We start from the raw sequence: 12,666 nt of genomic DNA on the forward strand, positions 1-12,666 counted from the left end.
ATTTAGCACTTTTTCCGATGTGATATATACGAGATAATATCTCCCCTAAGGACAGCTTTAGCAGTGTTCCAGAACAGTACTGGATCACTGCTATGTTGGGCATTTAGGGTTGCAAAATCTGTCCATCGTTCCAATAAAAAGGTTTGAAACGCTGTGGTCCCTCTGCCAGATAATAAGGGAAGCGGCCAGCCCCTACAGTCACTCACTTGAGGGAGCACTGCCAGATCCACCCAAATTGGGGGCATGATCTGAGACAATAATGTCTCCAATTCCTACTCCTGAAATTTTGAGAGGAATGTGTGCTGACTAACCAATAGTCGATACGGGATTGTGTGGAATGAGCTCTGGAGACATGTGTAAAGTCCCGCTCAAAAGGGTTTAGAGCTCGCCATGCATCAACCAGGTGCAAACTCTGTTCAAGGAGCTGTATCCCCTGACCCTTGACCCCCGTCCGCCGCAGAGTGGCAGAGCTATCTAATTCGGGGTCCCGTAAAGAATTGTAATCTCCCCCCACTACCAGGAATTTGTCCATATATGAAAGTAACATTTTATGTATATTCTGAAAGAAAGGCATTTGCTGAGAATTCGGGCATACAGGTTGCACAACACCACAGGCATCTGATTAATTGTTACTTCTAAAATAAGAAAGCGACCCTGAGGATCTTTATGTTCAGAAAGAACTTGTAGCGGGAGATTTTTGCGCACCAGGATAGCTACCCCCGCTGACCTCGTGGTGGCGGAGGCATAATACACCGAACCCACCCAAGACTGACATAATTTCAGGTGCTCCACATCTGTAAGATGGGTTTCCTGCAAGAATGCTATGTCCGCAGCCTGTCTCTTCAAGGCCTGTAATACCTTCGACCGTTTGACAGGTGTATTAATACCACATACATTCCAGGATATCAATTTGAGATTACGCATAGCCATTTACCCCATATCACGCCATAGAAAAGTAATTTGAACAATGAGAATTTCCCACCTCCAAGGGAATGATGACCACCCCAGCTCTGGCCATCTCCCTGTGAATGTGATTTCCCCACGCCACATGCCACCAAAATGTTTGAAATCTGTATCATGCCAGCACCTTGTATCTTTCCCTGACCCTCCTCCCCGCTCCATTCCTCCCCCCCTCCCCCCCCCCCCCCCCCCCCTTCCCCTAACTAGACTCCCCAGAAGTCTCATCTCACTAATTCCCCACCTAAGAGATCCTGTTAAGACACTCGGGCTCCTCTGCCCCCTCCCCCCTTTCTTCACCCCCCATCCAGCTTGCAGCAACATAACAAGGGATGGGCCTCCATAGAAATAACATAACATACAAGTTGAACAAATAACAGCTTTTGTTCCCCCCTATAAACAATTTCACGATACAATATTGAAACACCTATAGTATACCAATATCCCATTGCAGCACAAAGTGGAGATCTGTTCACACCGCTCCAGCATGTGCCAGAAACTTGGAAAGAGAGAAAAAAAAACAGTGAACAGACTTAACTGTCAAATATTAAGTAACCAAAGGGTGCAGGTCCCCTGCCCCCATAAGCAATAGATTAGGCAATGCATGCCATGCCGGTAGAAACTTCTCAGCTTAAGTAGCTGGCTGCCTGTCCTGTACATTTATCCAGTATCCGACCCAGGGCTGCGTCCGCCCGGTCTTTCTCCAGCCCCACGATCCAGGGTTCCAATGTAAGCTTTTAAGTCAGCGACCTCACTAAACCATCTGGGTCCTCCAGGTGTACTTACACGGACCTTCGCTGGGTATACTACCACAGCTCTCTGACCCAGATTAAACAACTGTGTACACAATGGGGAGAAAGCCCTGCGCTGTGCAGATAGGGCCCCTGAAAAGTCTTGGAAGATCAGAATCTTCTTTCCCTCATACAACAACGCTTTCCCCCGGCTGGCCTGCAGGATCGCTACTTTGTGAGCATAATTTAACAGTTTTATTATTACTACTCGTGGTTTTTCTTGCTGAGCCCTTTTCTGCCCCAACCGGTGAGCTCTTTCTATTCTCAGGGGACCGTGCTCAGTGCCCAGAGACAGTTCGCGAATCAACCAGTTTTCTATTTTTTGGGGCAAATCTCGATCCGCAATTTCCTCTGGGAGGCCTACCAGACGTAGATTGGACCTCCTGGACCTGTTTTCAAGGTCTTCAATACGCGCTGTGTGTCGGGTGATCTCCGCACGTAGCTCCGCTACCTCTGACCGCATGGCCTGGGCGCCATCTTCGCCGTCCGAAACCCGTTGCTCTAGGGCTGAGAATCGCGCTTCATAGCCAGCAAGCGCTGCGGTCACCTCGCCGAGTTGGGACGAAAGTTTTTTAAACTCTGGCTCCAGTGCCTCTACTACCGCGGTGCGAAGATCTGCCCAGCTCGCTGGTGCCGGTAGGTCGCCATGCTGTGTTCCTCCTCAGAGGCCGAGTCAGTAGGCCTGACTTTTTCTTTTGCCGAATCCTTGTCCCTGCGCGCCGTGCGGGTCGACATCTGGCTACCGTTCCGCTCACCAATAATAGCCGCTGGGATATTGAGAGACTTCCACGCAAAAATGAACAGCAAATAGGGCCGGATGGGGTTAGATTAGAAATCAGGGAGCCCGAGAGGGTCGGCTACATCCGCTCCCTCTCACGTGTCACGTGTCACGTCTCACATTTATTTTTAAATTTGTTTGTATAATCTGCAGTCGTGTATCTATTTTAAAACACTCTGCTTTTCCTGTAATTGTCTAAATACCTCTTAAGTCACTGAGTGATATCTGCTTGCTCTTGAGGATGGCACCGTGTGGGCTTTAATTCTAAACTACAGGGCTGCAGAGAAGACTGGTCTTGGCTGGGTGTTGCCAGGGAGGGAGTCGCGATGTCGGGGCTTGGCATATTTCGCCTTTTGCTGCTTCAGCATAGGGCCCCCAAAAGTATTCTCACACTGGCTATCTAAGACTTTAGGAAGGGCCAAAATGAGCTTTCCTATGGCTTGAAAGTCAAGCCCGACAACAGTGCAATTGTTTAGTGCAGTTATTTAGGGTTTAGTAGTGTAATTTTCCATTAGTCTAGTAGAGTCTCAAATGTACACCAAAAACCCCCACAATTCTAATTAGCGTAGCTACCTAATGTTTAAATCCGTGCTAATAACAGATACAGTTTGCTAGTAACAATTTTATCCCAGGATTCATCATTCCGCTATATATAGCGGAATGATGGCCCGTGGGGATAAAAGTGGCGGGGGGGGGGGGGGAAAGTATGCAGCTGGCCGCATCGCGCCAGTGTGTTTTCACCTGCTGCAGTTGCGGCTGGGCCGCACACTTTTGCCCCCATAGTGACATGGGAAAAGGTGTTATTTCCCGTGGTACTACCAGCAATAATGTGGAAAACATTATCGCCCACAACGCTGCTGGGCCATAACCCCGCCCAAACCCCACCCACACTCCTATTCCCCTGATTTAAATTGTAGCACTTTTTTCCCCGCGGGCCATCATTGGTTGCTGAGCTAGATGCTTAAAGAAGTGCTGGTAACAAATGTAATCATTTGAACATTCACTAGCCCAGCTTCCAGTAGCTCAGTAGCAATTCTGAAAGATCTAACTAGTAGTTTCATCTCTCTGTGGCTTGAAGTGTTGGTAACAAAAGCAAACACTTAAGGATTTACAAGCCCAGCCTCAAGGGGTTCAGTAGCAAGCTTTAAATAGCTGGTAAATCTTTTAGGATTCAAGGCAGGTTCACATTGAAACTATTATAGCTCACACATTCCCAATGGCTTGGGAAGTATCTCACCACCCCATCTCCCTCCAAGATACAGCAAGCGAGAGAGAGGGAGGGAGAAAGTCTAATTTTGGATCAGAGATAAGCGTGAGGGTAGTGTTCCATTCTTTTCTGCTTCTTCCTCTATTTCCACGGGCTTCTGCATTGGATTCTCTTCTACCCCGATGTCTTCCTCCTCTTGCTACTCTAAGCCTTCCCCTTTTATTTCTGTCAGCAGCCTATTAGGATTGCAGTCTGGGCTCCACCCTGCCCCAGCTCCTCCTGGCTCAGATTCTGCAGATACTAGTTAGTAGAAGACCTGGGAAGAGTGGTCCATGGCGGCAGCTGTCTTAGCTTTAGCCTTATTTTGGATAAGAAGCCACTCATCTCCTGCACTGGATTTTCTCAAGAGACTAGTATGGTAAGCCTTTTGGCGAGTTGTCATTCACCAAAGTGCCATCATGTGCTTCATTCTTTCATCTTGCTTTCTTATGCCAGCGGGTCTTTTCCCAGGGAGGGAATGGCTAATTTAACAAATTACAGAAAATCAAACTCTAAATCTCCCTTGCTTTGTATTATTATACCTACCAAATAATGTGAGATTTTATAAACTGGGATCTCAGCAGGTTCCTGTAACCTGTCTACTAAAGTTCCAAGATAGGAAATCACTGGATCTATGTAGAAAGTAATTTTTCCCATAGACACCAAATGGGAAAGCCCTTTAATACATCAGGCCCTTACTTGTCTATTAATTTTTTTAATATTCCTTTTTTTCATTATTTAACCTCCTTCATTTTTTTCATTTAATTAACCTAACAAATTACTGCTCTCCAGCGTAATTTGTTAACCTCACTCACTCTTAGAAATCTATAATCTTGTAGAACTGTAAATGTTTTTTGCATTTGGCCCACCCCTGCAGCTTCGCCCTTTCTTACTGCATAACCTGGTTTCATTATTGCATGCGAGAGAGCCATTTCCATTTAGATCCTGGCACAGCCCATGGTTAATGAGAAAAATTATTGGCTGGTGAACCCAAGGGTTGCTGGCTTTGCATTGTGGCTGGGTCGAGTCTAGAAGAACTCCTGAAGCACATGAGGGATGCTCCCCACCCCCCTCCCTGTTCAGCCACACAAAAGGACCCATCACATATACTCATTTGCGTGTGCACACACACACACTCCTTCAAACACTCTCTCCAGTCAACTGGTCCACATCAGTTTAGGAGAGGCAGCAGATCAGTCCCTGGCATCAAAAAGGTTGAGAAATGCTGGTCTAACCCATTGCATCTATAAATAGTGTTCAGGCACTCATAAAGTTATTCATAGGGGGGGGACGGACATCAGTTAGAATCTCAGGGTGGGAGCAGATAGCATAGTAATCATTTGAACCTGGCAGCAAGAAAGGAAGCACCGGCCTGGAGTAGTGCCAGTCCAGGCTTTTATGAATTGAAATTAATCCCCTCTCTGCCAATTGTGGGACACCAGCAGTTGCAGACTTCCAAAAACATACATTCAGGTTTTTGTAGGTTTATGATTGACCGCATATGCATGTGCAAGAAACTTTGTATAAAGGTTCTTATGGCCTGGATTGGCCACTGTTGGAAACAGGATGCTGGGCTTGATGGACTCTTGGTCTGACCCAGTATGGCATTTTCTTATGTTCTTATGATTAAATTCTTCTGAAGGGACATCACTCCATCCAATAATTATATCAAAATCATCTTTCGTTTATAGGGTTTAAGAGGTCTTTGATGGATGAAATGTTCTGACAGCTTTTTTTTGTCCACTTCAACTTCACCCTGTTCACTTCAGGATAGGAGGAAGGGTGGGGGAGCAACAGAAGAAGAGGATCCAGGCAGGCTGTTTTGTGAGGGGAAGGGTTGGAGCAGAGAGAGAGTGAACGCGGAGACTGAAGGCAGGCACCCTGCAACTTTCTTCAAAAGATTGAATGAATAGGTGAAAAACTTCAGGTATGTTGATTCTATGGCAGATTGTCAGGTGTAGGCAATAAGCTAATTCTGAGGTTTCTCCTCCCTCCACCATTCTATCTCAGGAGTCTCGTTAGGGCATACAGGCAATCTTTGTAACAAGTTAAAATATGTATCTCATCCTTTCTATATAACACATATGTGCAACTCACAAAGTTAACCAGTTATATATCTATCTATCCATACATAAATATTTCTACAGCCTCCCTGCCCTCTAAATACCAACCACATGGTGCTTGCTGTTAGATTCTTCTAGCTGCACATCACTGATAAATTTACTAGTCAGGCTTTATAATATAAGGTGCAGTTGATCAGTTAGCATGCCCTTGTATATCTAAAACAACTTATTTTATAAAATATACTATTACTAGAAAATTAAGATCTGCTTGATCATATGATAGGTTCTTAGTGTCTATCCTCTTGGCCCTATGCCAATTTCTCTACCTACGGTCCTGTCCCGCATGCTACTACCATTTTTATTACCATTTCTGTATATCTATGTTCATGAATTTATTTACTGATAATTATCTAGTTTATAGAACTGCAGTAAACTTGGTTCAGCAGGTTCTTTTTAAAAGAAAACTATCTTCCTAGGAGTAGATATACTCCATCCTCCTCTTCCTCCCCCTCCCCCAGTGTGTATTTTATATATTTTAGGTGTATGCTGCCCTGATGATGTCCCCACTAATATCAGTATAGAAAAACTCTTAAATAAACTCATATGCTACATGCAAAAATCCCATTCCTCCAGGTCTTATAAGATTTCTGATGAGAAGGGTTACTTTTTGTACCTTGCATCTGCTGCACTGTAGAGCACATCTCCTCTCCTGCTGTTCTGACCTGGATTGGCACACTGCCTTCGTAACTCCTTAGGTAGTACTAGACTGGCACTCCTGGGTAGCTCATATACCTTTCTTTCCCACTAGTTCCCAGCTGGACCTCTTCTCTTTCTTTTCTCCGGATTACATTTTAATTCAAGAATTTAATCTCCTTTTTGTCTGGCAAGAGATAAAATTTCAACCACTTTTTAAGTTTTAGGTGTTCGGACTCTCTGCAGTAAAGATTCTGTTTGGCTGCTCAGTGCTGAAATGGTTCCACCCACCCCTTATAGGCCCTTTTTCTGGGTCCCTGGGGACTGTCTTCTGCCCCCTCTTGAGATTTGTCCCTACCTCCCTCCCTGGGCCTTAACCTGCATATTGTTGAAACCTCCCCACCCCTTCCCCCAGCTGCACCTCTGCTCCTGGTTAGCAGCGCCTGCTATGTGGTCCAGGTCTCCTATGCTGGTTGGGCTCTCTTTAACTGTGGCTTCCCATGCATACAGGTTTGTTTTGTAAGTATTTTCAAATGCTGAAATTGAATGTTCACACTATTATCTTCACTATTTGTGCAGGTAACAATTTTTTTGCACTTTATCTGGGCGGGACCACTTCAAGCAGTAGCAGTAACTGTGCTACTCTGGATTGAAATTGGACCATCCTGCCTTGCTGGAATGGCTGTTCTCATTATCCTGATGCCTTTGCAAACCTGTCTTGGAAGGTTGTTCACTTCTCTAAGGTAAAGTGACAGCATGCATGTTCAACAGATAAAGTATAAGCTCATGCTTTACGGAGACACAGAATGCTTTAGGCCAGGAGCTCGCAAACTGTGCGGCCAGCTTCCTGAGAGGAGGTTCAGGCTTAGAGAAAGCAAGGACTATACTTCATGATTTCCATGTTTTAATGCTGAGTTGTTACATCAAAGGAGATTATTTTTGTAGTTATTTTAGTATCCAGGGAATAAATACTTGGGTAAAGTAAACTGTGAACTCAAACATTTACTTACCCTGCACTGTGGTACTCTTCAGCACCAGGAGACGAGAGGTAGCAAACCACAGAATAATGATGGAGAGTACAAACAAATGGTGGAAGTATAGAGGAGGAACTATTAGAATGGCTCTTTAGACAGGCTTATCACAAAAAAATGGAGAATAGAAACCAGGTCAGTACAGGGAGCGGACACTAAATCACCCACACACAGCTCATTATCCATATGTGTGGAACTAATTTTATTTTTTTCTCTCTCCACTAAAGGATACAATTTAAGTATTAAGCTATTACTGTATTCAAAATGGATACAGATAGAATTGGACTCGTTTCATCACATTAGCAGATTATAATTTTTTATAAAGCTATGTTACTGAACCTTTTGGAATCTGTTTAATGGATATAATTCAATAATTTTAGTAACATTGATTTATGTGCCTTATTGTTAACCGTTGTGACGGTACATAAAAGAGTTAAAATAAATAAAATAAATAATGAACTCTAATGTGTACAAGGATGTGAGAAAATTACAACAAACCATCAATTCAGTAAAACTATGTAACTAAACCACATAAAAATAAACTTTTAATAATACAAGAAGACTATCAATTATCAAGAATCAGAGGATAATTTTTCAAAACAAAAAAAAAAATTATCTATGTAAATTGCCCTTCAGTGGCTAAAAGTATGCACAGAGCTCCACAACATGCACACGTTTTTTGCTGCATTTAGAGAAGACTTTCCTGGGGCATGCTTAGGTTGGGGGGAGGAGAATGATGCATGGAGTTCGTATTTTCAACATGGCGCAGGAGAGCAGGCCAAATGTCCACAGGTACTCTATACCCACGGCACGTTTCAAAATGAAAGTATGTGCGTGCTTTCTCTTTGGAAACTGGTGCAAAGTCCGTGAGTAAAAAAGCTTATTTTTCTCAGGACAAGCAGGATGGTAGTTCTCACATATGGTGACATCATCAGATGAGTGTCACGGAACACTTTTGTCAAAGTTTCTAGAACTTTGACTGGCACACTGAGCATGCACACTGAGCATGCACTAACCCTGCAGCCAGCAGGGGTCCCCCTTCAGTCTCTTTTTTTCTGCACAGCAGTTGCCTCGCGGTTTAGGAGTTCTATGAGAAATTTCTCACAACTTTCCTCACGGAACTTTGAAGTTATATTCTCAAAAAATCCCTCGGTGGGATCCCCCATCGTGCTCCGTTCCCTCCGACGCTCGGTAAGTGTTTTTTTCCGGTACTTGCGGCGGTTCCTGGCGGCTTACCGTTTTGGTGCCCGACTGTCACTTACCGCGCGCCCAGCAATTTTAACATGGCAACTGGGTTTAGAAAATGTCCCGAGTGTCCGAGGACCATGTCCATAACGGACCCGCATGAAGTATGTGTTTTGTGCTTAGGCCCCTCGCACGACTTTCATCGATGCCCTAGTTGTGCACAAATGACCCCCAAAGGCCATCGCTCTCGCCTGGACAAAATGGAGCAGTTTGCTTCAAACAGACTATGACTATGAGGGTCCATCGACCTCGGAGATGATTCGCCAGGAGCACTGTGGTCAGGGTGACCGTCCGTCACCGACTCCATTGAGGACATCGGCATCATCGTCCTTGGTGTCGGGGAAAGACTGGACCAAGCACGAGGGAAACATAGACACCGGCACCGACGGGTGACCCGACAGCACCGATACCGCAGCGGCATCGACTTCCATCAAGCCGCCTGCGAAAAGGGCCCAGGGAGAGGAACCCCCATACTCCTCTGGACCCGGGACCCCTAGGCGTTGCCCACCGATCCCGGTGCCGGGCACCAAGCCTCCATGGGCCCCTGTGGAGGCTCCTGTGATGCCTAGCCTGCCTCCTACCCCGATTGTGGTGCCACCCATGCCAGCTTCCTGGGAGGAATTGGACCGCAAAGTCCAAGAGGCAGTGCTGAAAGCCTTACGAGGCTTCCAATCGCCGCCGGCGCCGGCCCCCTTACCGGCCCTGGAACCAGCTCCCTCAATGGTGGCACCACTCCTCGAGTGCCTTGATATGCTCATCGGTGCCTTATTGACTCCTCTGCCACCGGACATGCTGGCATTGAGTCGTCCATTGAGGCCTCCACAGGTCCCGATTTCATTACTGGGTTTCTCGGAGGAGGAAGGATCGATTCCTGGCCACGTCCCTCCATGGGGACTGTCGATGCCGGAGCCCATGCCCATACATTGGGGCTACTGGTACCCAAATGCATCTCATCTGCCCAGATTCCATCGATGCCTTCCTGCCCTCTCGGCTTTGGCATGGTTCCTCCATCGGGAGCTCCACCGGGAGAAGGCGAAAGTCCCTATAATCCATGGGACGATGCATTCTCAGATGACTCATCACGGGCATCCGCGGCTTACTTTCAGAGCCTTCAACGCTGGAGGAAAGGCGAAGATCTCCTCCAGAAGACATCTCCTTTGCCAGTTTTGTCAGAGATGTCTGAGACTATACATTTTACACTGGTCATGGAGTAAGATGCTCGCCATAAAATGTTGGAGGTCTTGCAGTTTGTAGATGCTCCAAAAGAAATAATGGCAATACCGGTACATGAAGTTCTTTTGGACCTTATGCACTGTCTGTGGGAATATCCAGGTACGGTACCCCCAGTCAATAAAAACAGATGCTACCTACCTGGTTCAACAAGCCCCAGGTTTTCAAAAGAGTCAGCTGCCCCACCACTCTGTAGTTGTGGAATCAGCTCAGTAAAAGGCTAAATGGTCGCGTCCACATTCCTCTGCCCCTCCTGGTAAGGAACAGAAAGCATTGGATGCGTTGGGACAAAGGATTTTCCAAGAGTCCATGTTGATATCGTGAATTGCAGCATATCGACTATACATGATCCAATATAATAGAAATCTCTGGAAACAAGTCCAAGAGATTGCGGAGACACTACCACAGCAACAACAAGAAGCCTTGTCCTCCATCCTACAAAAAGGAATGGAAGCAGGTAAACATGACGTCAGAGCTGTCTACGATTCTTTTGAAATAGCATCCAGAGTCTCGGCAGTGGGCATCAGTGCTGGACGCTGGGCCTGGCTTAAGGCCTCAGACCTATACCTGGAATTGCAGGACAAACTGGCAGATCTACCCTGTACTGGAGACAACCTGTTCGGGGATAAGATTCAGGTTTCAGTGGCCCAGTTAAAGGACCATCATGAAGACCCTGTGCCAGTTGTCAACTGTCTCCCCAGATGTTCCCTCCGTAGCCCGCAGGGCCACGTGGAGAACCCAAGAAAAATTCAACAGGCTTCGCAGATATTACCCTCCTGCATCCCGTGCACGACCGGCTCGGGCACCTCAGAGGGAACATGAGCACCAAAGTAGAACATCTAGACTGCAGCCAGCTGCACAAGCTGGCCCTGTGTCTGGATTTTGACTCTTTCTCAGGAGCAGCAGCCATATGCCAGTGGGGGGCCGCCCTTTGCCACTTTGCAACAAATTGGCATCCAATCACCATGGACCACTGGGAACTGTCCATCGTAACCCACGGTAACAGTCTAAATTTTTCAAAAATACCCCTGGACTTCCCACCCAATCAATCCTGGAGTTGGGTCGACCACACAAGAAAACTCGTCAGAGCTCTCAATCTTTCTGTCGGTCAGAGCCGTGGAACCGGTTCCACCGAATCAGTAGGGAAAAGTGTTCTACTCCAGATATTTTCTAATTCCAAAAAAGACCGGCGGCCCCAGCCTATTATGGACCTCCGTGCCTTGAATACCTTTCTTCGCAAGGAATGGTTCAGGATGGTATCCCAGGGCACCATACTTCCTCTACTTCAACAAGGGGACTGGCTCTGCTCTCTGGACCTTCAAGATGCATACGTCCATATTGTGATCTCCTCTCCTCATCGCAAATATCTGTGATTTGTGGTGGGCCGTAGTCACTATCAATACAAGGTACTACCATTCGGCCTAGCATTAGCGCCTCAAGTCTTTACAAAATGCCTGGCAGTCATGGCTGCACAGTTACACAGCAGAGGTATATGATTTTCCATACCTGGACGACTGGCTCATAAAAAGCCAGTCAAAGCAAGGAGCCCTCGACTCTCTGTCTCACCATAAGGCTTCTAAACTCGTTGGGATTTCTAATAAATTACCCCAAATCCCAATTGACACAGTCTCATCTTCTCTCCTTTATAGGAGCAACCTAGATACGACACTGTCCACAGCATTCTTACCCAACGACCATGCGATTACACTGTCCAACCTTGCCAGCTTTATCCGTCAAAAAGAGCCTCAGCTGGCCAGCTACTAAGGTTGCTCGGCCACATGGCATCACAGTCCATGTCACCCCTATGGCATCTTGCCATGAGAGTTACCCAAGGACTCTGAAATCCCAGTGGCGACAAGCTACTCAGCCGCTGTCATCCATGGTACACATAACCAGCCAGCTTCGTCTGTCCCTTGCCTGGTGGACACACAAAGCCAACTTACAAGTGGGTCTTCCTTTCCAACAACCGGCTTCTCAGGTGACCTTTACAGGATGCCTCCAACCTAGGTTGGGGAGCCCATGTCCAAGGCCTTCAAACTCAAGGGGCTGGACAAAAGCCGAAGCGACCCATCAAATCAACTTTCTGGAGCTTCGAGCGATGCGGTACACCCTTTATGCATTTCAGTTACCTCTCCAACAAAGTTGTCCTGATTCAAACAGACAACCAAGTTGCAATGTGGTACCTGAACAAACAGGGGGCATGGGCTCTTATCTGCTTTGCCAGGAGGTGGTGCAGATTTGGCCTGGGCCCTGTCGCATTCCATTCTTCTGCGAGCCACTTATCTAGCGGGCACACAGAATGTACGAGCGGACCACCTCAGCCGATGTTTCCAGCCCCACGAATGGTCTCTGGATCCCTCGGTTGTGAGCAGAATCATCCACCGGTGGGGTCATCTGACCATCGACCTCTTTGTGTCCAGTCAGCACCACAAAGTGGAAAACCTCTGCTCCCTTCACAGGGATGCACCAGCCAGGGATGCCTTTGCCCGTCCCCAGAACAAAGGCCTGCTTTATGTGTGTATCCTCCGATTCCGCTAATAAGCAAGACTCTTGTGAAGCTACAACAGGACCGGGGCTTAATGATTCTCATAGTTCCGTACTGGCTGCACCAAATTTGGTTTCCCATACTTCA

The 12,666-nt window shown here is 46.7% G+C and overlaps 1 protein-coding gene across 1 annotated transcript in view; it reads left to right on the forward strand.

Moving 5' to 3' along the window:
* The window catches only part of ABCC4 (ATP binding cassette subfamily C member 4), a 1,099,276-nt gene that overhangs the window by 153,929 nt on the left and 932,681 nt on the right, over positions 1-12,666 (forward strand). The window contains exon 6 of the mRNA XM_029604735.1: positions 7,108-7,271. Within this exon, the coding sequence (XP_029460595.1) occupies positions 7,108-7,271 (164 nt within the window). The remainder of the gene's footprint in view (positions 1-7,107; positions 7,272-12,666) is intronic.

The sequence above is a fragment of the Rhinatrema bivittatum genome, chromosome 5 (genome assembly GCF_901001135.1).
Source record: "Rhinatrema bivittatum chromosome 5, aRhiBiv1.1, whole genome shotgun sequence".
Lineage (NCBI taxonomy): Eukaryota > Metazoa > Chordata > Amphibia > Gymnophiona > Rhinatrematidae > Rhinatrema > Rhinatrema bivittatum.